Source organism: Ochotona princeps, chromosome 6 (assembly GCF_030435755.1).
Source record: "Ochotona princeps isolate mOchPri1 chromosome 6, mOchPri1.hap1, whole genome shotgun sequence".
NCBI classification, from domain to species: Eukaryota; Metazoa; Chordata; class Mammalia; order Lagomorpha; family Ochotonidae; genus Ochotona; species Ochotona princeps.
In genome coordinates this window covers 19,506,957-19,530,863 of record NC_080837.1, presented here as the reverse complement: position 1 = coordinate 19,530,863, position 23,907 = coordinate 19,506,957, and the positions used below count along the sequence as shown (strand labels likewise).

Sequence of the window (23,907 nt, the reverse complement as noted above, 5' to 3'; positions counted from 1 at the left end):
AACAGAGAGATTAAAGATACATGTTTATGTTCAGGGAAGACAAATGATTCCTGGTTTCAAGATTAGAAATTATCTATTTTAACCTGTTAAATTGATAACAGCATACCTTATTTTTACTAAAAATATTCTTCTTCTTGAATGAGAATAAAATAATATCCCTAAAATCAGCGGGATGTTTCACATGAATATCTTCTGAATGATACTGGAGAACCCGAGAAGTTTTGTTGATTAGCCAATAGGGACTAAAGACAGAAAGTATCATTCGGCTGCCAATTCGCCTGACATGTACCGACAGGTCAATGGTCACTGCTTCTGTGGAGTCAGCAGAAAAACACACAAGAAAGAATTCGGGAAGTGTATCACATATGCGGAAATGTCCATTCCAGTTTTTGCCCTGGTACTTCATCAGGACTAATTCCATTATTTCTCCACCAATTCTGGAATGTAGAACATCAGCAGTATTGCCTTCCGCTAGCTCATGAGTTTCTGCTGCTCCCTAAAACAAACAAGGTTGCTTAGTGAATTTTTTATGATCTATTAAACAGAAAAAGATATGTTATACACAAATGCTAAATAAGGCTATTAGATTCAGATTAGCTACTAATTCTTTAATGATCACATTTAAATGTTAAGAATGAACACTAAACATTAAGACCTAAAAGGAAACCACCACAGCACAGCCACAGGACAAAACTTCTAGATACCAGCAGGCTAAAAACACTAAGTTTGAGGAATAACAACAACAAAAAAATCAAATCTAAACCAAGAGGCAAAGGCCAGTTTCAGGACCCGTGGCTGTTGTCCATGTGAGCTATGTCATTAAATGGGCCAGTATCTGGCTGGGCTTCAGTTGTAGCCTCTACTCACTTACCATGCCCAACGGTACCTGTGAATATAATACCCAAAGTGATTCCACAGTGATTTTAAAAGTGAGTAATAGCAACATACAAATCACTCTTCTTCACTGAGTTATATACTCTACAGCATTGAACTATATAGTGAACTTAGCACCATTTAATTAATAAAATCAGTTTTTGTCTCCTCAAATAGCTCATTGTCAGATACATACACAATTAATTTATGTTTCCAAATGTTTGTATATTTCAAAATATCACAGCATTTAGAGATTTAAAAATATGTACTATCCCATTATGAGAAAACAATTCCTTACAGTTTTTAAAGAGAGTGATTATTTTTAATACAACTTTACACTGCACAACCATAACATTAACTTTAAGGCAGAAACTCAGAGAGATTAAAATGAATGTTCATTTATGTCAGATGCAGAAGGGAAGACTGTTAGGCATCAAGGAGTCAAACACTCTAGGAATCAGAGGCCATGTAATCTCTTTGTGACTTGGTCTCTATGTAGGTAAAATGAACGTAATAACAGCACCTGTGTTAGGAGACTTTCCAGGGACTGAAAGTGTTCACACACACAAAGAACATAGCACAGTGCCAGGCACAGAAGATGCTATGTAAATTTCTGTTGTCATGGTTATTATAGCACTGCAAGTGTGCTATATTAAAAAGGTATAGGAATTAAACATTCCTTAAAACAAAATTAGATTTCACTCTGTGTAGTAATAAAAATCTAATGAAATGCAACAGATTTACCTCAAGTAAGTATCTGAGAGAATACGGGAGAAGATTCCGCAAAGTGAGAGGAGGATACAGATGAATAATATACGCTGGGTCCCAGTCTTCTCCGTGTGGACAGATGTAGCTTAATTCATCAGGCAAAGCAACCGTATTGACTATGAGAGGCAAGAAGTTGACTTCTGTGGAGGGACACTGCAACACACATCTGACCTCTCTGCTCCTGTGCAGTTCTTCCTTCCAGGAAATATAAGTGGTGGATTCTTTGTACTGGTGCTCTAAGATCCCAGCAGGCTTGATAAACAATTGACACCTTCAGAAAAAGAAACAGGGGAAGAGGTAGGGAAAATAACTTTGGCCAAGAACATTAAAAAAAAAAAAAAAAAAAAAAAAAACTCATTAAGTCATCTTGACCATGCTGCAAAGTAGGTACTAGCATTTCTGGTTTTTCATACAAGAAAATCAGGCTAAGAAAGAATAAGAAACTTGCCCAGAGTGGCATTGTGACATAGTGGGTTAAGCACACTATGCAGGAGATTACCCAAGAGTATGGGTCTGTGCATTCATGTGGGCGATCCAGAAAAAGCTCATGGCTCCAGTGTTTGGTCTTGAATAGCCTCAGCCATTGTGGCCATTTGGGGAGGGAATAATCAGATGGAAGATCTCTGTCTCTCCCTCAAACTGTATCTTTCAAATAAATAAAAATAAATATTAAAAACAAAGCAAACTTTGCCAAAGTCATATAGCTAACTCATGGAAGAACTTTGTAGAGAAAAAAAAATTCTGAAGCAAGAACAAATTTAAGACTTTTTTAAATTTTAAATATGAAACAGTGTAATCATTCTGGAAAAATTCTAAAAGTATTTACCTATATGAATCTAAAGGAATGTCAAACTCCTCTTCAGGTCTGGCTATTCCAATGCGCTCCAATAGTTTAACATTCTTAACAAACTTATAAATGACAAAAGCAATAGAAAAATGATTTTTAACCTGTTAGACAAAAAGGCAGAAAAGTTGTGAAAAACATGCATCTGTTGAAAAGAACAAATATGAGAGGTACAAATTTGCCTCTAAATCTCAAATGTTTCAAACTCAATATTAGAGGTGTTTTGAACAGTAATTGAACATTTTTACATTTCACTGCCATCTATATTAAACCTGATGTTCAAAAGTTCAGTTGAAAGTTATGTGGTTATCCATACACTTGGAATATTACATTCTATCAAATGTGCATTGTTCTTTTAAGATTTCAGACACACTTTGTCTAGTACAATCTTTTTCTCAGTACATTACAAAGAAAATAACAGAAAGAATCATGAGAAAAAGTTCATTTTCTTGGCTGCTATGGAATGATAGGTAGAAGGAAATGTTCTTTTGCTGATCATATACTAGAATTTCTAAAAAGACGTACACAAAAATATCTAATACAAACTCTTTAAAGTAAAAAATAAAATATTTGTACAGACTAATGCTAAATCAAGACACTAAAACTTTTTTAAGGGGCAATCATCATTTCAATGTTTCTTCACACAGAAATGAAACACACAATCCCAAGTGATGCACAAAGAAAATAGGATGTTGGCCTATTTGATGATCAACAATAATTATAATGATATTAGCCCTCAGTTGTGAATAATTAATTGAATACACAAAAATATCAGTAATTCTAAACCATCAGACCACACTGGGTTTTTAATGAACAATCCTGTTTATAAACAATTAAAGAAATTGCAAAAACAAGTTCAACAGGAGGTAAGAATCACTTTAGTTTACTATTTAATTTCAAATAATCAGTACTGACCAAAACAAGCATTACTGTATTTTAACATTTAGTTAAATGATTTAATATTTCTGGACATATAGAAAGGGACAGTCGTTCACTCAAAAATGTTACCTGTAGAGGAGAGCGAAGGGTGATTACTTTATTCCCTTCTGTGGCATCAATCTGCACCACGACTGAGTCAGAATGATTGGCAATGGGATTCCGAACATTATATAATCGCCGTCCAGGCCGGGCTACAGGAATATTTGCAACTTCTGTGTATCCATGAGGTACTAAGGCACATCATAAGTGAAAAGAATTTCAAACAGTAATTTACCAATATTTCTCTGACATAATAATCCCTTATGAACACCTCAAAATAATGACAAGAATATTTGTTTTTATCAGTAGGAATGGTTACTAAAACATGCTTTAATACACACACAAAAGTCACTGATACAAAACTTCTGACTTAAAATACGGGGAGTGATTATATTAAAACAAGCCAAGTGCAACTTATTTCTGGTTCTCTCAACTGTAAAGCAATAATCTACAATCTTCTTTTATTAGTAATGATAGTCACTAACAGTAATATTTTTGGACTTCCAAATACAGTTACTTTCTGTTTTCAAGGAGCTCCCATCCTATCTGCAGCACACCACATGCTTTATTATTGAAGGCTATGGAAACAATCTAGTTTTCTAAAATCCTTACTGAATTAGTCAGGTTTTCTTTGCTCACATTTAGAAGAAAGCAAAAACAAGAGTTTATCAATAACTGTCTCCCAATATATGTGCAGTAAAATATTTTTTATGTTTAATCAAAAATAAGACTAACAATAGTTCTTATGATGACCTTAAAAGCCAGATAAACACCATGGCATACCAAAAGTTAGAGTGAAGAAGGAGCTTTCCTGGCGGCTTAAGATGGAAAGTTTTCCTGGACATGAAGATTCCACGCCGGAGTACTCCAATTCCAAAGTCTCACCAGCAGCAACATCATAAATATCACTTTTCTCCGGACAGCCCATTACTCTGAGGTTATGATTGGGCTGGACCTTAACAGGAACACCCAGGGCGTTTTTTACTGTAAAAGGAGCCCTGTCTTTTAAAGAATAGTCAAAAGTAGAGGCAGTGCCCTCAGAAAAACCCTGAAAAAAAGCATACCACAACAAATTTTCTGCAAAATGTATTTTTCAAAGCCTATTTTTTAGAAAATGATTTGGCCAAAAATAATCTACATATGTTTTAGATCAAAATTCTACTTATAGTCTAATCAATAATGAGTAACATACTTTTGCAAGATTGTTGAAAACATTAAGACAGCTTTTAGATATTGTAATATTCATCGTATCTGCTGAAGAAATATGAACTGCCATTTGTGGCTCAGGAATGAAATCATCTCCTGGCACCAAACTTTTATCCTGGACTGGATTCTTCTTTATCTATGGAGATAAGTAACATAAATTTTACACATTAACCATTAACAATATGTGCTATGACAACTTGCTAATAGTACGCAATTCACATTCCTGCTCAACTGGACACTCCTGCTTTGTACTGACAATTCTAAAGTATTCTTAAGAAATACCACAAAGAGATAATACAAAAGAATTCATAAACTAGAATAAGAGTTCTCAGAACTCACTGATTTCATTCTTAAAACCCACTGGGAATCTCAAAGAGCAACATTTCTGTGATTTCCACCTGCATGGATTTTGTTGGAAACTAGGTAATAATTTAATTTAAAAAATTACACATTAATATAAATGAGATTTTAAATGCAAGGCAACTACTTAAAGAATAAAGTGAGGGGAGAGCACTTCTTAGGATGGTCACATCTTGTATCAGTTTGCCTGAGCTTGACTTCCATCTCCTTAGCTTCCAATCCAACTTTTAACCATTAAGCACCCTGGGATGCAGCAGCAGATTAACTCCAAAAGTTGATTTTCTGCCTCCTATATGGAAATGATATTGAATTCCTGGCTCCTGACTTCAGCCTAGCTATTACGAGCATTTAGGTTAAACTAACATGGAATGAAAAATTTTAAAAGTGCATTTTAAGTAAATATACATGTAAATGCATATAATTCATCTACATATATGTAAATAGCAAGAAGAGGGACATTTACAAATCTCTTCAATGCCATCTTAAAAAAAGAAAGCTGAGTTCTTACTCCTGACTCAAACTGTTTCAATTTTACATTAACATCATCTCTGAAAAACTCTACTGGAGGTTCATAAGAGAATGCCTTAAAATGATACACAGGGCTGAGTATTATTACAACAGTAGGGTTTGATCTCATGACTCCATTGAAAGTCCTTTCAGGATCCTAGAAGACATCCTGAAATGAATGAACAAAAATACATCCATGGAGATGTATGATGTCACTCTACATAAAGATATTTTACAGTTTCCTTACTTCAAGATTTAAATTCCACTGTCTGTTCCCCTCCACTCTCTCGATCAGTGGCTCCCATACAGCATGGGTCTCATTGTAATAATGAACCTGGAAAGGTACAGAGTTATAATACATGATTTTCTCAACTTTAGTTGTATATTTCTGTAACCAGCAGGAAAAATATTTAGGAACTAAAATTATATATCAATAACCACTGTAAAAATTCACTTAAAAACACAAAATAAAAGAGTATGCATTTTTATGTTACAATAAAAAATGATTTAACAAAAAAACTCTCAAAATAATTACCAAAAATACTAAGTATCAACAAATTAAAATTTAAAATATGTTATCTAGCCACATATGTATTTGATGTGCCACACACAAACTTTCAAGAAGCTGGCTTAGAACTAACAGATACGACATACCTGTAGTGTCATGTCAGCAGCAGCAGCCATTAGGGAAGTCCAATTTTTAATTTTTCCTGAAAACTTAGACTCAGCCAGCAGTAAAGGTACAGTTCGATGTCCGAGGCCACATTCTAGAGTAACCTGAACTGTCTCCACAGCAAGAGTACAGTTCTCCTCTATCAATGGATTATCAGTATCTTTGAAATTTTCAGTTATTTCTGTTCCCACGTCAACACCAAGAAACCAAGAATTATAATCATTAACAGACTTGATGCCCCAAAGGTCCATTTCCTTAGTTGTATCTTGGGAATCATCTTCTTTTGGTTTTGGAGACATGGCAGTCATGATTGTCATTACAGTATTAAGAATTATCGGTGAAATCTTTAAAGAAAGCAGAAAAAAATGTTTAGAACAGATTCTTTCTCATGAGAGGAATTAACATATCGGGTGCAAAAGTTAAAAACTAAAGATGTTTGAGTTTGTAACTTAACAGGAGAGAACACAAAATGTGTCAATTGTATCATAATGATCTCTGTTCAAGTTACCTTGAATTAGTGTTATATGCAGAAAGTCAAAAATTTAAACTGATCAAAGTAAAACAATGCTATGCGAATGAACAAATATTAGGAGTGCAATCAGTTGTTACCACTAAGTACTTGTTACTCACAGAAGCCATTAAGCTTTCTAAAACCAAAGACCATATATTCCTAATGCCTTGAACACAACAATTTTTATACATGGCAGGAGCTGAAAAAAGGCTGGTTGAATGTACAAAGAAATGGAACTAACTCAGCATTTAGAGAAAATACATGGAAAGTTCAAGGAGCTTCCCCCACCCCTATTTACAATATTATCCTTGAAAATCATAAACCCATTAAGTATTGGAGAAAATTTTTATAAACATGGAACTTAAAATGAAATTACTTTGAGCTTCAGTGCAACCACTATTAGTCGAAAACTTATACCAGTAGATCTACTATCATATATTGGCAGTACCTATCTCATTTCTGTGTCCTTTGGACAGAAATATATTTCAGAAAATATTCTGGTGTCTTTCATTTTTAAATGGCTATAGAATTGTACTAAAGGAATCTGAATGTTGCTGGAAAGAAGAGACTGTTGTTTCAATGCTTCAAAGAATTTTTTAATTCTAATTTATTCCTATAATAAATTTGTTATTTCAAATATTTTGTGAGCCAAAAAAAATCACATAGTTTTGAAACTTCAATTATATTTCAAATAAACTCTAAAATAATCAAATAAAATGATGACAGCCTCAACTCTCTAATCTTTTCTTTCTTTTGTTTTTTAATCCTTTTTTCTTCCTTTTTCCTCCCTCCTACCCCAGTTTGGCTCTCCTCTCTAATTTAATCTCTCCAACATAAACATACACACTTAACAGAGAAAATACTTTATTCAGTTGAAAATATTAAAAGTGCTCTTGGGAAGAAAATAGGAACAATCATTTTTATTTAAAAATATATTTTAGGCCCGGCGGCGTGGCCTAGCAGCTAAAGTCCTCACCTTCAACGCCCCGGGATCCCATATGGGTGCCAGTTCTAATCCCGAAGGCTCCACTTCCCATCCAGCTCCCTGCTTGTGCCCTGGGAAAAAGCAGTCGAGGATGGCCCAATGCTTTGGGACCCTGCACCCGTGTGGGAGACCCGGAAGAGGTTCCAGGTTCCCGGCTTCTGATCGGCACAGCACCGGCCATTATGCTCACTTGGGGAGTGAATCATCGGACGGAAGATCTTCCTCTCTGTCTCTCCTCCTCTCTGTATATCTGACTTTGTAATAAAAATAAATAAATCTTCAAAAATACATATATATTTATGTCACTTATTACTGACTATATGTCTATACTTATCCAAGTTATAACAATAGGTATTATGATATGTAAAATCAATTTTGCAGTATTATTAGAAAAATAAGAATTTTCATCTAAAGAATATGAAAGGCACTAACCTTAATTATGAATTCTTTAACCATAATATTTATATTTTGCTTTCCTGATACCCAGGTACATTTTTCCATAAATAGAGAGCAGGGATGCAAGACCTAGTAAAAAAATAAGTGAAATTCACATTTTCTTAGTGATACACTCATTATACAAGTAATACATACTTACAAGAGCCACATCACATTTAACTTGGGACCTTTAACTACAGTCTACCACTAAAAGCAAAAGCCCAGGTCAAAAGAGCCAAGAAGCTCTTAGCGCAGGATCTGAACTACAACAAATCTGTGGATACTGTATAGCACTCTAAGCACCTCCGATGATTTCTTCACACTAACTCCTTAGAGAGTGCATTTTAACAGCAGAAGTTTAACATGTTTCCTCTTGCTTAGGCATGTTTTAAAAGATGCCTCTCATAAATATATGGTTGAAGTATCCCTAAAAATGAACTGAAGAGTAAAGAAAGGTAAATGAAAAGTCTCTAGATGATTACATAGGCCAATATTCAATATTATGTAAGTTCTTATCACAATACACTCCAAGGGACCCATGCCATGACTCAACAGGCTAATCCTCCACCCTCAAGCACCAGCATCCCATCTGAGCATTGACTCGTGTTCCAGGCGCTCCTTTTCTGATCCGTCCCACTGTTTATGGCCTGGAAAAGCAGCAAAAGATGCCCCAAGTCCTTTAGCCCTGCCCCCACATGACAGACCCAGAAGGAGCTCCTGGCTCCAGGTTCTTGGCTTCAGATCAGCTCAGCTCCAGTCACTGCAATTATATGGGGAGCAAACCAGCAGACGGAAGATCTTTTCACTATCTCTCCTGCTTTGTGTAAATCAGCCTTTCTAATGAAGATGAATAAATATTTTTTTAAAAGTTCTCATGAGAGGGTGGGCTTTAAAAATCTATATACAATGCAAATATTCACACTTGATAACATATTAAAATATGAAGTCTATATTCTCATATATTGTTAAAGAAATAAAAGAACCATGCCTCCAAACTGACTGGAGTGATCAGAATTACAAAACCCTCATTTTTAAAATGAGTTTTAAATAGGCATAATCTTTCTGCAATATGTTAAAATATAATCCTGATAAAAGATATTTCATAAAAAAAGATATTTCATGACAGCACATATCCCATGCAAGTCACGCAGACCATAAGGTTTTACATTCAAAATAACATCTAAAATGAGTCATACAATATAGATATTCTCTTCTAAAAATTAATGGGTTTGGCATTAAATTAAGTCATATTTAAATAATTATGTGAAAAATAACTAAAATCAACTTTTTAACGATTTTTATTTTTCTCTTTATTTGGCTGAGACAGAGTTCCCATCTGCTACATCACTGCTTAAATTCAGTCAATGGCCAGCTCTGAGTCGGGTTAAATCTGAAAGGCAGGAATGCAATTCAGGTCTCCCACTTTCAGAAACTCAATCATCACTAATGCTCCCCAAAGCAGATGTAACAGAAGGCTGGAGTCAGGAGTTGGAGGCAGGAACCAACTCAGTTATTCTGATGTAGGATGCAGGCATTGTAATAAGTAGGTTAAACATTTGCCCTGAAATTAATTTTTAATAAATAACAGCAGAATATCACCTCTTTTAGTCCCATAATTTTAATTGAACTTTTTCATTTTAGATTTAAATATTCATTTACCCATTAATTATACAACAGTGGAAAACAAACATTGATTTGCAATAAAACCCAAATGCCAGCCAACAGAAGAGGGCATAATGTAAAGAAAACCAATGTGAGATTGTTCCCAACTCTGTCACACAGCAGCCACAGCTGAGCAATTTAACGTGTTTGAGCTCAACATCCTTACCTATAGATCCCCAGGTGTGCAGAACATAATCTCTTAGGCCTTATCAGTCTAGAATTCTATGAACCAACCACTTCTGTCACTCTTTAAGACTAGGAGACAAAGGAATTCTTACTGTGGTAATGCTCTTCCCTCTCTTTTCTCTGAGAAATGGGCAAGCAAGCACTTTCAGGTCTCTCACAGAAGCTTCCATCATCTGTTCCAGTCTTGATGTGGACAGAGAGAGGTTACACTGGAACGAGGCTGTCAGGGCAGGGGCATCAGCCTTGGTCAGGTTGGCAACAAACACTACTTCTGGATCGGTGACCGTGGCCTTTAGAGTCATGTTGGATCTCACAGCGTCCTCTGAAGAAACAAAACCAGCCAACAGTAATATTTTCATGTAAATTCTGTTATTCAACCAAAATCAAATCATTTATCCATGTGTCATGTACTAGTTACTGAGTAAATGATTACTACTAAACAAAGTTGGCTGTACAAGAAAACATAATTTCATTATCTTTCCAAAGATTATCTCCATTTTGATCTGGAAAAACAATATTGTTTCAAAGTTCTTCTTGGCAGGAAGAAGGTGTATGCACATAAAGACATACGTGGATATTATGTTAAAAAGCAGGAGCAATAAAGGGAAAACAGAAGAGGAAAATACAACAATAAGGCAACAGGGATCAGTGCTGTGGTGCAGCAAGTTAAGCTGACACTTGAGAAGCTGGCACTCTGTGTGAGCACTGGTTCGTGTCTTGGATGCTCTATTTCTGATCCAGCTCCCTGCGAATAAACCTGGGAAAGCAGCTGAAGATGACCCAAGTACTTGTACTCCTGTACCTTCACAAGAGACTGGGACAAAACTCCTGGCTTTGACCTGATGCTGCCCAACTGTCTGGGGAATGAAGCCGCAGGTGGAAGGTTTCCCTGTCTCTCCGTTTCTCTAGTTGTAACTTTCAAACAATTTAAAAAAAAAAATCACTTGTGATAAATATAAAACTCTCAAGCATCTTTATATCATTAAAAAATAAAAGAGGAGGAAAAGAGAGCCTGAAAGAGTAAATAAACCATTGCTGTTTTGCTTCTTCTAATTTCACCCATAAGTTCACAGTTGTATCATGTCATCTGTGGTATAAATATGTTTGATGTATCAGATACATGAACACAGAGATATTATGTAATATTTCATAAAAACTAGAAGTGGAAAAAAATTTTGACCTGGTCAGTAAATATCAGTTTACCATTGCTGTTGTTTTACAGAAAGAAAAATACCTGATCTTACATAACTGTAATGTAATGCAGAAAATGGCCATTTACTTGATAGTCCTAAAATAGAATTATAGAGCTGAAAATAGCTCCCTCCAGCATACAGCTAAACCAGACATTTGTGATTGTCCCACTACATTTAAAGAGTGAATAGTGATGTTCAGGGGATTAATGCTGGGTCCTCCTTCATCCCATTCTCTCCTTTCCAAATGCTCTTCAATGTGCCAAAATTTAAGACACATTCCTTACATTAAAAAAAAAAATTCCTCTCTAGTCTGCTGGCCGCTGATACATATCACTACTGAGCGAGTAAATATTTTCACAGCTGAAAACAGAGCAGTTTCCTAATATGAGTCCTAAATACTTCTATATTTTTCTGCTTAAAATGTTTGTCCACTCCATGTTTTTAAATAGAACACATCTAAATCTGAGACTAGTTCTCTTTTTTCCTGTTTGCACTTCTGTAAAGTAACATTGGGGTCTACAACAGATAAATTCTGCTAACCTTTTTCCATTTTGACTTTCCCCATGGCAGTCTGTCTTCGAGGAAACTGTGTTTCTCTTGCAGTATTTTCGGGACTCTGAGGCACAGCTTTGATAAAGAAATCTGCCACAGTCATCAGAAACTCCACACTGGCACAAACGTACAGCTTGTCAAGAACAGCATCAATCTGACTTCCATTTTTGTCTTGTTGGTAACTTATTTCAATCATAGAGTTATTGTTATCTTGGCCATTCTTTTTGTCAATCATTCTGAAAACATATGTAACATTCATCATTTTATGGCTGCTTAAATAATCCAAAACATAAAAACTTTGATATGTTTCAGTATATGATTTTTTTCAGCTTCTAATATAAACAGAAAACAGGACACTATTAACTGGAATCCAATCATCTAATAAGCAACCATGAAACTGTCTTGTAATTTCTAAATCAAGACTTAGAGTATTAAGCAATTATACAATATTTTATAATTACAGTGTATTATTGTACTAAACAAAACAATGACTGCTAGAGAGGAATTTTGCCAATTAACAAAACACATCAATGTGGTTACAAAAAAATGTCAAACTCTTCACAGAATTTTACAAAATGAAACCTCCTTGAAAGGATTCATCTCTGAATACCATCCCATACAATTTGATTCTGGAAGTATGCACAGCAATTCAGATCAGCAAGTATTTATCAAATCTCTGCAATGAGAGTTTCTACACATCCTAACGTTGCCAGCCAAACAGGCTACTAAACAGATGGTGGCCATGTGTCATCCTGGCTCAGAGAGCTGGAAATAACTACTGGCACACATGAAATTTGCAAACTGGAAAATCGGATTGCTTGATAGCATTCTGTTCATTAATTTGTTCTAACAAACAGTTCTTGAGAATTATTTCCTATCTATCCAATAGAGTCCCAGTTTAAATATTAACATTACTTTTCTCAAAAAATAAAAAAGTTATGTACAAAAATTTTCTTATTATTTGAGAAAGTAATAAAAACATGGCTCATCAAAATTATAAATTAGTCACTAACAAACAGGCAGATATAAACTAACTTTTCAAGAATGTGTTGATAATAGAATTATACCACCTTCTATTTTGCTAAAATTTGAAATTTTACATGCTCGTTTTAAAACAAATAGAAATACTGGAATTCATCAATTTTGCTGTAGTGTTTTGCCAAACTGTTTTAAGTACTTGACAAACAAATTAATAGAGGATTATTTACTATCACAATATTAATGATTCTGTGCCCATTTTAACCTCTCTCCACTTTTTATCTATTGCACTTTATTTAAAGGAAATAAGCCTTTGTAATGTAAATTAAAAATGCTATCTCAAAAACAAATGTTTCTCAAGAACAAAGAAAATAGACAAAGTAAGACAAAGAAAAGGTCTAAAACTCTAAAGCTTTTTAAAAGAACTGATTCTACACACTGGAGCCAGTCTGGAAAAACACTTTACCTATTGTATCAATTCACATGAGCTAACTATTAAAACTGTTACATTCTTGTGGTTCCGTTTTTAAGACAGCACTTCATTAATAAACTTTCACTTGATCCATTCATCAGAATGTGATGGTTGTGATGCTTCTCAATGCACTTCAAATCAGGAAATAGGACAAGACAGACAGACTCTCCTGGTGATTCCAGGCTTGGCAAGCGTCTGCTGGGAATGGCAGGTCCAGGGTCCACCCTGAACCATGTACAGCAAATTCAGATCTGACAAACCTTGATGTTGCTCTCTCAATGCCTTCTCTGAGATCATCAAGGGTGCATGTCTGAAGTTTAACGCTGACATTCAGTGAGCCATCCTTAAACATCTTCCCAGTGGAGGACATGAGATGTAGTCTCAGTTCACCAAGGCGGAAACTGTCATTATGAAACGAAAGTTTGGATTCCTGCAGTGTATTTTTCAAGCAAAAGAAATCAATTATCTTTAAATATCATGTCACTTATTTTTAGATATATATAACATATATATATAGCATATATATTATATATCACACACACATATATATATATTCCTTAATTCAGCCTGGAGGCAAACCAATCTCTCACATTTTAAGAGTGTAGATGCTAAAACACATAAATGGAACTGAAGAATGTACATTTATGAGCAGGAATGGACTTACAGATGAATATATTTATGCATGTTAGTAAACTTCAAAAACAGGTTTAAATATGTTGACATTTTAAAACATTAAAATTTATCTGATTTACAGTTTAGTGCAAACAATATTCAGGAAACATTCTGCAAATTAATCAATCTTCCAACTATCTGAAGAGCTCTCTATAAAAAACCTCTGCAAGAAGAACCAGGATATGGTCTAGTGGTGACCTTGAAGAGTTTATACCCTAGTTGAGAAAAATGAATAGAAAAACATGGACAGGAATATCACAATGAGATATTATAAATGATCAAATGCCTTGTGCCATACAGTAACTTCTTTATTCATCTTCATGCTTTCCCACATTCAAAAAGGTTATGAGATAATTAGGTTAAGAAAATATTCAAACCCAAAGAAGACAACTGGATCATTGCTACCTGGAAAAACTCAAAACGGTGAGCCTTGGAGGCCGACTGCGATCAGAGGTTAAGAAGGTAAAGCACAATTAACAGGGAAAGAAACCACAGGCAAGCAATAGAAGATGCTAGGAGGGCATGGAATACAGGGTGGTTAGATATGAATAGCACAAGAAAGAATGGTAAGGAATGAGAACAAATGAAACATACGAGTGTATCAATGCCAAAACTAAAGATTTAGGCTCCTTTTTAAGAAAACATTTATTATTTTTACTCAAAAGGCAGACTTATGGAGATAAGAAGACACAGTTTCCATGTGTTGGTTCTCTTTCCCAAATGGCCAAGACAGCCAGAGCTGAGGCAATCTGAAGCCAGGAGTCAGGAGGACAGACCTAAGCCTTGGGAGCCAGGGCTCATGTGAAAGACGTGGAAGAAGCTCCTGGCTTTGGATCAGCTCAGCTCTGGCTACTGTGGCCATTTGTAGAGTGAACCAGCAGATGGAAGATCTTCCTCTCTGCCTCTCCTTCTCTCTGTAAATTTGCCTTTCCAATATAAATAAATAAATAAATAAATAAATCTTACAAAAAATCCACATCACCTTCTAATGCTATATAGTACAGGGCATACAACGGGGCCAGAATGCATTATTACTGGCATATACTGAATGGCTTTACTTTATAAAAAAATAAATAATTCACATGTTTCCTTTTTTAACTATTAGAAATTATCTGTGACACACCTACTGACCACAACACATTGTTTCCTAATACAGTTACACAGTACACAATTTACAGCCACTGAACTGTTTCCCATAAATAGAATTCTACATAAAATTACATGGGATGTCCTTTTAGTAGAATAGAAAGTGGAAAATGACCACATAAAGATTAAGAAACTGAGCTTATCAATATCTAGCACAGATAAAAGGAAAAAGAGTAACCAACGAGGAAGTTACCAGACTACCCCAAGTGTCCCCTAAAAGAGTTTTAAATAAAGCTAAAGAAATGACAAAACAAACGTAGATTCCAAGAAAAAAAAAAAACTGACAACACTCAGTGTCTAAACATAGATTCCAGGAAAAAAAAAAACGACAATACCCAGTTTATCTAAACTTAGATTCCAGGAAAAAAAAATGACAGCACTCACTGTTTAAACAAGCAGGGTCAGCAAACAGGGATATAAAGAGAAATACAAGTATCTAAAATGGGGAACCAGAAGATACTTGCACATTAAATGAAATGGAAAGTCCATTTATCTATCCATTTTCTGCAAGATCATTTGCTGACATCTTCCCGAACATTAAACATCACAAATTTTTCAGGAAGGCAATTTATTACACAAATGAGGAATAATAGCCCAAAATTCAACAATAGCAATGTATGAACTGTAAAAATCTTACAAAACAAAATGAACTCTAAGTTAGTGTCTACATTAGCATCAGATTTAAGATACAAAATCAATAAACGATGGATTTTATGACTTGTATGGTATAGCCATTAACATATATGTGTGTTAAATATTAGTAACATAATTTAGATAATCAAAAATATTCCCTGCAACACATTATTAAAAATGTCTAAAATACATCACTTAGTTCAAATAATGGTGACAGGAGGTGCTAGTTCTTTAATTCATTAATCTGCAGCTCTGATATTCTACAACACATCAAATTTACTCAGTAAAAACTCAATTAATGTTTCTATATCAGACAACCACAAATTTTAAAATAATTATTAAAATTTAACTCCAAATCCACAACTAAGTCACCCTTTTCAAATAGTTATATATTTTCAGCTATGCAATAAAATTCTGTGTACAATCAATCTTTCATGTAAAACAGTATTAGCAGTGGATCAAAACAGATTTTATTTCCAATGTCACTTATGAAGAAAATAAAATCTTAAGAGCTTTTCTCTATTTCAATAATATTAGGAACACTTGACAAAGTAACAACAGAGGGCAGAACAAGCATATATTCTATAGGGCAAACAGAATTCTAATTTTCTAATGAATAGTTGCTTCACAAAAGAAGTCGACATTTTAAAACTGAATATCTAAAGCTAAAGACTTGTTTTTAACTTCAGAAGTTTATTACATACCTGGTTGATATCATTGTTGTAAAGGATAATGGAAAGAGACTCAAAGTGAAAGTCAAATTGAAGAGTGACAGTCTGGTCCACAGAAAGCTTTAAGTCTGCTAAGTCTTCTTGCTCTAAAAATTCCAACAGAGACACAAAAGTAAAGCTTTTTAAAAAGGTATATTCACATAGGATTTTAAATCTGTGATTATTTTATTATAAATTTATAACATGCATCTAGGGTTATCTAAATGACACACTGAAATAGAAATGACAATGATTACTTCTTCTATATTTAGTATGTGCAGGACAAGTGGCAGAGACAGACCATTCATATATTCTTAAAAAGAGGGAGTCTTGTGCAGACTCAGAACAGTAACAACAAGAGTGTCTCAAAAAGTGATGATAACGCTTACAGAGCTTTTTATAATTGGCTAGACATTTTCAAATAACTAATCATAACCTTTCCTTAGCAGATTATGATAGTGGAAGCCCAGAAGACATATTTTCTCCCAGATTAGACACATAATAAAAGAGTTTCTGCTAAACAAAATTCTCGGTATCTTCAGCTACCTTTTATACCAATACATTATCTTTATTGTGGGCCTGGGTGCTTTTTAGACCAGCACAGATGCGGACAGTCAGGCAATGTGACTCCCCAGGGGAGGTGCCAGGTGAAGTTATCAGGCCACCTGGCAGCACACTCTGGGGAACTGGTGGTGTGGACTGACATTTGGTCTGAAAGACAGCACAGGTGGAGACAAGCAAGAACCTGAGGATTCATGTCCAGGTGAGGAACAACTTCTGAGGGCATTCCATGAACAAGGCCACTGTACTTGCAGGGCTAGACCATAGAACCCACCACTGAGAGTCAAAACAGGGTATGGGAAATGTGAGGCTTGTCCATGACACTAACCAGCATGTGAGTGAATTACATCTTGGAACAGAATCTGTGGGGGAGCATGTGGGCTCGCCCATGTGGAACAGCTATCTCTGTTGGCACACACAAGATCTGTGGCTGGGATCAAGCCTGGTTGGGGAGATAATGGGACACCCTGGTTGGGATTCCTGCTGGTGAGCGTGTGAGTCAGAATGGGGGTGGCTGCCTGGAATGGACACGGCTGCAGTCTCTCCCAGCATGCATGGGGATTGGGTCTGGGGAGCAACAAACTGGGCTAGACTCCAGCACCCACTGTTACTCATGAAAGCCAGGCTGGGTATAGAACATGCTGGACCAAACCTTGTCTCCCATTGAACTACAATGATGGATGTTTTTGAGTGTGGTCCAGGTGCGGCTGGGCTGCAACACCCAACGTTAAGCACCCACTGGGTTAGGTACGGGCCAGCTGGGCAAGGAAACTATTCCTGCTAGAATAAGAGATGGACAAAGTCAGCCTGGGCCAACGACCCACTGGTGTGCGCAAGATGTTTCATAAGTGGTGATCTGATAGAGGAGGGAAAATTCCTTTGTAAGAATTCAGTTCCTGCAAATTAGCACAAGAGCCAAGGCAAGGAGTAGCCCAAACCAGACTAGGCTACATTACCTGCCAATATATAGGTCAGGACGGCAGGACAGGTTAGGCCATTCATAACATCCACTGGCAGATCTGAAGACCAGGACGGGGCACAAGAGGGGCTGCAGCCAGCTAGTTCACATCAGGGCTGGGACAGAGGCCAGGTTGGACTGGGATAGGCTGTAGCACCAACCAGCAAAAGCTGGAACTGCGGCAGGCCGTACTGAGCCAGGCTGAAGCACCTACTGGTTGATGCTGAGGTGAGGCGAGCCATGCCATTTTTGGGGTGGTGGGTGCAGGAACTGTGAGCCTCAGGGATGGGGGTCTGGATGGGCCCAGGTTGCCTGGCTCGGGGCCTTGGGGCTACCTGTGCAGTGGGTGCCAGGTTCGTGAGCCCCAGGGTGGGGGGGGGTCCAGTGGGGTCCAGGTTGTCTGACTCGGGTCCTTGGGCCAACATGCACGGTGGGTGCCAGGAACGTGAGCCCCAGGGGATGGGGATCTGGTGGGACCTAAGTTGCCTGGCCCGGGCCCTTGAGCCTGCCTGTACAGTGGGCACAAGTCTGTAACTCCTGGGGTTATGGGTCAGGGGTCTGGTGGGGTCTGGATCACCAGACCTGGGCCCTTGGGCGTACCTGTGTGGTAGGTGTTCAGTGGTCTGTGAGTTCCAGGGGTGGGGGAGTCAAGCGGATTCTGGGTCACCTGGCCCAGGTCTTTAGGCCCACCTGCATGGTGGATGCTGGGTCCATGAGCCCCAGGGATGGGATGTCTGGTGGGGCCCAGGTCACCTGGTTCTCCTCAGTCACAAGACAAGACAGAGTACTGGATGGCTGGCCCAGAACCACATAGAGAATATAGCAGCCCATTGGGGCCTTCAAAAGATAAGTTACCATAGCAGAGGAATGAGAACAGGACTGATTGGACAACTACACTAGCCCAATGAAGATGCAATCTGGATGAGTAGAGACTTTAAAGTAGACTATGTCACATCAGGACCCTGACTTGATATCAGGTGGCCATTCCCCATCCCCAGGTACTGGGGTGGTTGGGAGACTGGGTGCGGCTTCTCCCCTTGTCTGCCCCCACTTACTCCAAATACAGGAAAAAGAAATGAGAAACTTGTAAATAGTGATCATTCCCACTTTTCCATGACCCTTAATCCTTCCCATCCTGATCAATTATGTAAGAATTCACTAAAGTAAAAACTTTAAAAAGGATGAATAGATATTCATAGGCAAATTAAGCAAAGCTCACACATGGTAAGGGGAGGTTGAAATTTTGAGGTTAAAGAAATTTCAAGAAGTGATATAGTCTTTTCTCTCATCTGAAGAGAGGGTAGGTAGAAAAGGCCTTGCTTTCTAACCTTTTGAGAGACTGATTCCATACTTTGGTCATTCCATAGGAAAGCATAGTCTTACAAGTTACTAGGAAAAGCCAACACTGTATAACTTTAACTATATAAGGCTTTTCCAAGTTGGAAAAGTATAGGTATTTTCCATTGATCCTCCTTAAAATAATTTATAGCCCCATAGGTATCATCTTTTCAGCTTCCATCTAAACTCACAAATTTTCCCAAGTATCAAATTAACCCCATATAGGACACCTGACACACATACAGACAAAATCTAATCATGACTCAACATGAGACTTCTAATCAGACCAAGCACATCTACTGTAGTGCATCCATATCTGTATATCCACACCTACTAACGGGCCACTGACCTAGCATCTGTCCACACAAGCTGACACGGGCCACTGACCTAGCATCTGTCCACACCTAGTAACAACGGGCCACTGACCTAGCATCTGTCCACACCTAGTAACAACGGGCCACCGACCTAGCATCTGTCCACACCTAGTAACAACGGGCCACAGACCTACCATCGGTCCACAAGCTGACACGGGCCCTGACCTAACATCTGTCCACAAGCTGACACGGGCTACTGACCTAGCATCTGTCCACAAGCTGGCACAAACTCCACCTGAAGACAAGGTGCTGGCTTCTTCAGGCTCACATTTCTGTCTACATCAGGCAGAAACTACCTTTCACACTGATTTAGTCATCTGTGTGATTTCAAAACACACAGAGAGTAACAGCGGAAGTCCTGTTGTACACTATTCTTCACTAACAGGCACTTTTACTGGTTGACGGTTTCAGAGCATTATAAGCGAGTAGTGTGAAACATTCATTTTAAGAACATTGGATATTTATCTCTCATTAGTCAATGAAAATATTAACCTATTTTCAGATCCAGAAGATCATATGATATTCATATGAGTGACATTCATTAAGTGATAAGATTGCAATCTTTCATCTCATGCTTGAAAAAGAGGAACTTTGTTTTAGAAATGGTACAATTTAACAGTTCCATTGCTTCTAAAAGCTTCCATTTTAGGAACCTGAAAAATCCTCCCATGTGTCTGATTACATGATGTTTCAATAAAGCCACATGAGTACAGTTGTTTCTACAGAGTATTTTCCTTTCTCATGGCTCAGCCAACTATGTATGATGATACTAAGGTCCTTTTCTCTCAGTTACATTATGACGTTACTACACTGTATAGCAAGTTTGCATTTTCTTTCAAGCCATATCACCCTGAGTGTGTGAACTCAGAAAATGCAACTTAGGGAAGAGAATGGCGAAAAAGCATCATGTAGCCTACACTACATGACCCTTGGCCTGTGACAGACACTGGGCAGACCTTCCTCTGGCAGTCAACAGGCGGCCCATTAAGCCTAGCAAACTTTTCACAATACACAGAAGAATAATAGCTCAGCTCATCCAACTTATGCTGGGCAGCTAAAAGCATTAACTAAAAATATCACACTGAGGCCAGCATTCTGCCATAGCAGACTCATGACCAATCGGTTCCATCTTTAATCCAGCTCCTACTAATAGCCTGGGAAAGCACCAGAATATAGCAGAAGTATTTGGGCCTCTCCTACCCATGTTGGAGACCCAGATAAAATTTCTTGCTCCTGGTTTCAGCCTGGTTCTGCCTTATTGTGGCCATCTTCAGGATAAACCAGCCAATGAAGGATGTCTCTCTCTGTCTCTTTCCAACTCTCCCTCTCTCTGACTTCTAAATAAATAAATAAATGTTTTAAAAACAATGACATTAGGCAGTTGGCTTTGTGGTGTGGCAGTTTAAGTCACTGCCTGCAGCCAGTTCAAGTCTCAGGTGCTTTACTTCTGACCCAGCTTTCTGCTAATGTGCCTAGGAAAGCAGCAGAGGCCCAACAAGTACATGGACACTGCATCCCTATGGGAGGATCCAGAAAAACCTCTTGGCTCCTGGCTTTGGCCTAACCCAGTCCCAGTTGTTGAAGCTATTTGGGAGAAGCAGCAGATAAGACCTCTTTGTGCCTTATTATCTCTGTCTTTCAAATGCATACAATAAACCCAAGGATAATATTAAGAAAAATCTTCACCACTTTATACCCTTGAGGTGGTCGGATCCACTCAGAACTTCTTTCTTCACTTGTACAGCCTCCTGGGAAGACTGAGTAGGACTGGGCTCTGGAGAAGCTTCTCCAAGATTTTCCAGCAAAATTTTCATTAAAATTGTTAAGTCATCTTCACTGAGAGAAACCTAGAAAATATCAAAAATGTGTTGCTAGCATAAAGTCATAAAAATGCAAAACAACAGATCTATCTCTCAATTTATTTCTCTAAATTAACTATTTGCTAATTTATTTTTTAAAGATGTAGAGAGAATGTTGGGACCACAAATTTCAGGAGAAAGTTCCTTCACCTTTTCTTAGAGGCATGCCTCCTGTGTGTAACACACTACTGCCTCCAGCACCGCAGGTCCCTCCTGCCTCATCTGTTACCAGCCACCCTGTTCTCACACCTGCAAATCTCTTTTCCCTCCTCTTCTCTCCCCACTTCCTTCTCAGCCAGTACCAGTACCTGCTTCTATACCACTCAGGAACAATGCTCTGCAGTTTCCAGTGGCTATCAGAAAGTAACACACATGTGGGTGTGCAGCTCTTATTCCCAAGTATTAACATGCATAAAATAGGCATTGATTGTATCAAAACTAGTATCTCTTAGAACAAAAACAAATGTAACTAAACAATTATTTTGAACAAGAATAGAGCTTCCTGTTCATCTCTCTTCTTTATACAAGTGGACATGGAGCAAAAAGAAAGCAGAAAGCGAAAAAACAAAAACAGAAGTTCCACCACTTTCAAGTTATACTGTTGTCCAAGTTTCTCAGCCTCCGTAACTTGAGTTTATTTTGAGTCTTTCAGATAGGACTAATATCATCCATACAGGTGGTTACAGAACAATACAAACTAACTAAAACAAACAAAACTGCTCCTGGGCTGTTTCACTCTGTAAACCTAGTATTATCTTTGGCTCTTCCTATCCTGTTGCAAGAGCCTATGTAACACCAGCTAGATTCCCATGACCATGTCTGATTGTAAATCTAAATGAAAATAAGGAGATTTCTTCAGTTTAAAACAATAATCAGGCATTTCCTGTTCATCTCAAACCACAGCACTCAGACAACAGGTATAAGTGTAACACCTCAGAAATATCTATTAATCCATCTCATTTTTTTCATTTTTATGTTTGAGATACACCTATTTTGTTTCAAATAGTTTTAGTTTATTTGCTTTATATGCTTTACAATCCTCATGTGTGAATGTATCAGTTTCAAGCACATTCTCCTACTGATAGACATTCAGATTTTACTTTTGCTTTCAACAAACCCATAACCACACAGTCTTCAGAAGAGCATCAAATTAGCCTTAGGATTGAATCTCTTAGCAATAAGGGAGAAATTAAGAAACAGCACACAGTGCTAGAGTAGGGACTTCTCCATGAAAACTCCCAACAGGTACAATTCAGTAACTGTTTCCCAAATAATAAATCTACTATTGCAAATATAGATACAGCATTCATTTTCACAAGTAGCTTCAATGTAATTTCTTCCCTAGTAGAACTCTTCTTTGCTTTTTCCTAGTTTATATTAAAATAATCAGAGAAATAAACACCTTCTCAGCTATTACATTTTTATTTGCTTTACACACACTGTTTGCTTCATCTGTCCCTGCCTGACCCCAACCTCTACTGTTTGACTTTAACAGTTTCACTACAGCAACACAGAACCACAGGATCACTTCAAGTCCAAACACTGACTTCACCAGACCCACTTCCTCTTGTGAGCTTATACATAATCTGCTAAACACACTGTCACTGCTGCCAAACATAAACATGTGCCTGTTCAAAATGATGCTCACTTCTCTAATTAAAAGATTGCCAGGCCAGCACTGTGGCACACTCAGGAAAGCCACTCTCTGCAAGGGCAGCATTCCATATGGGCACCATGTCAGTCCTGCCTACTCTACTTCCAATCCAACACTATGCTGATGGCCTGAGAAAGCAGCAAAAGACAGTCCAAGTGGGAGACCTGGAAGAAGCACCTGACCATTACAACCATCTGGGAAGTGAACCAGCAGATGCAAGATCAAGGTTCTTTCAGTGTGTATCCAAACATTACTCAGTATTCTCTTTCAGTTTGACTGCGTAAAGACTTCAACATAATCTTCCAAAGTGAAGACCACCTCAGTCTTCTTGCTATTTCTAACAAATATCTTAATACAATGAGGTTATAAAAAGCATGCAAAATAAGCATTTGCAGTTAACTAGGTATTTCTTTTTAATGTAGTATTATTTCTGGTAATATACTGTGACCAAAAACAAAAACCTATATAGCAATTTTCAAATATTTAATGCTATAAACTTACCTGCATTGGTTTTAGCTTTCCTTTTACCTCCATACCTGGAATTTGCATAAACCATGTTGCAGATAAATTTCGTTGTACAGACAAAAGCATGTTTGCAGGTTTTAAAATTTCAATGTCATGTTGTGACAAGTCATTCTGCAAAATAGTCCTAAAAAAACACACACACACTCAGGAAGAGGTCATGGAACATAAAAGTGAATAGTGTTCATTTCGGTGCAAAATTTTTTTAAATCCAGATTTTCATAATATACATTTCTGTACACTTTCTGAAGACCACTCATATCTATAGATTTCAAAATAACTTCGCATCAAAATAAA

The 23,907-nt window shown here is 37.2% G+C and overlaps 1 protein-coding gene across 2 annotated transcripts in view; it reads right to left on the bottom strand.

The window, feature by feature from the left end:
* Positions 1-23,907, bottom strand: part of VPS13C (vacuolar protein sorting 13 homolog C) — a 170,469-nt gene that overhangs the window by 45,505 nt on the left and 101,057 nt on the right. For both annotated transcript variants that reach the window (XM_058665749.1, XM_058665750.1), the window contains exons 45-59: positions 23,590-23,737; positions 21,272-21,422; positions 16,339-16,451; positions 13,444-13,613; positions 11,722-11,969; positions 10,081-10,310; positions 8,138-8,230; positions 6,191-6,553; positions 5,784-5,870; positions 4,656-4,805; positions 4,247-4,511; positions 3,494-3,654; positions 2,468-2,589; positions 1,618-1,912; positions 107-496 (exon numbers count right to left, since the gene is read on the bottom strand). In XM_058665749.1, the coding sequence (XP_058521732.1) occupies positions 107-496; positions 1,618-1,912; positions 2,468-2,589; positions 3,494-3,654; positions 4,247-4,511; positions 4,656-4,805; positions 5,784-5,870; positions 6,191-6,553; positions 8,138-8,230; positions 10,081-10,310; positions 11,722-11,969; positions 13,444-13,613; positions 16,339-16,451; positions 21,272-21,422; positions 23,590-23,737 (2,986 nt within the window). The remainder of the gene's footprint in view (positions 1-106; positions 497-1,617; positions 1,913-2,467; positions 2,590-3,493; positions 3,655-4,246; positions 4,512-4,655; positions 4,806-5,783; positions 5,871-6,190; positions 6,554-8,137; positions 8,231-10,080; positions 10,311-11,721; positions 11,970-13,443; positions 13,614-16,338; positions 16,452-21,271; positions 21,423-23,589; positions 23,738-23,907) is intronic.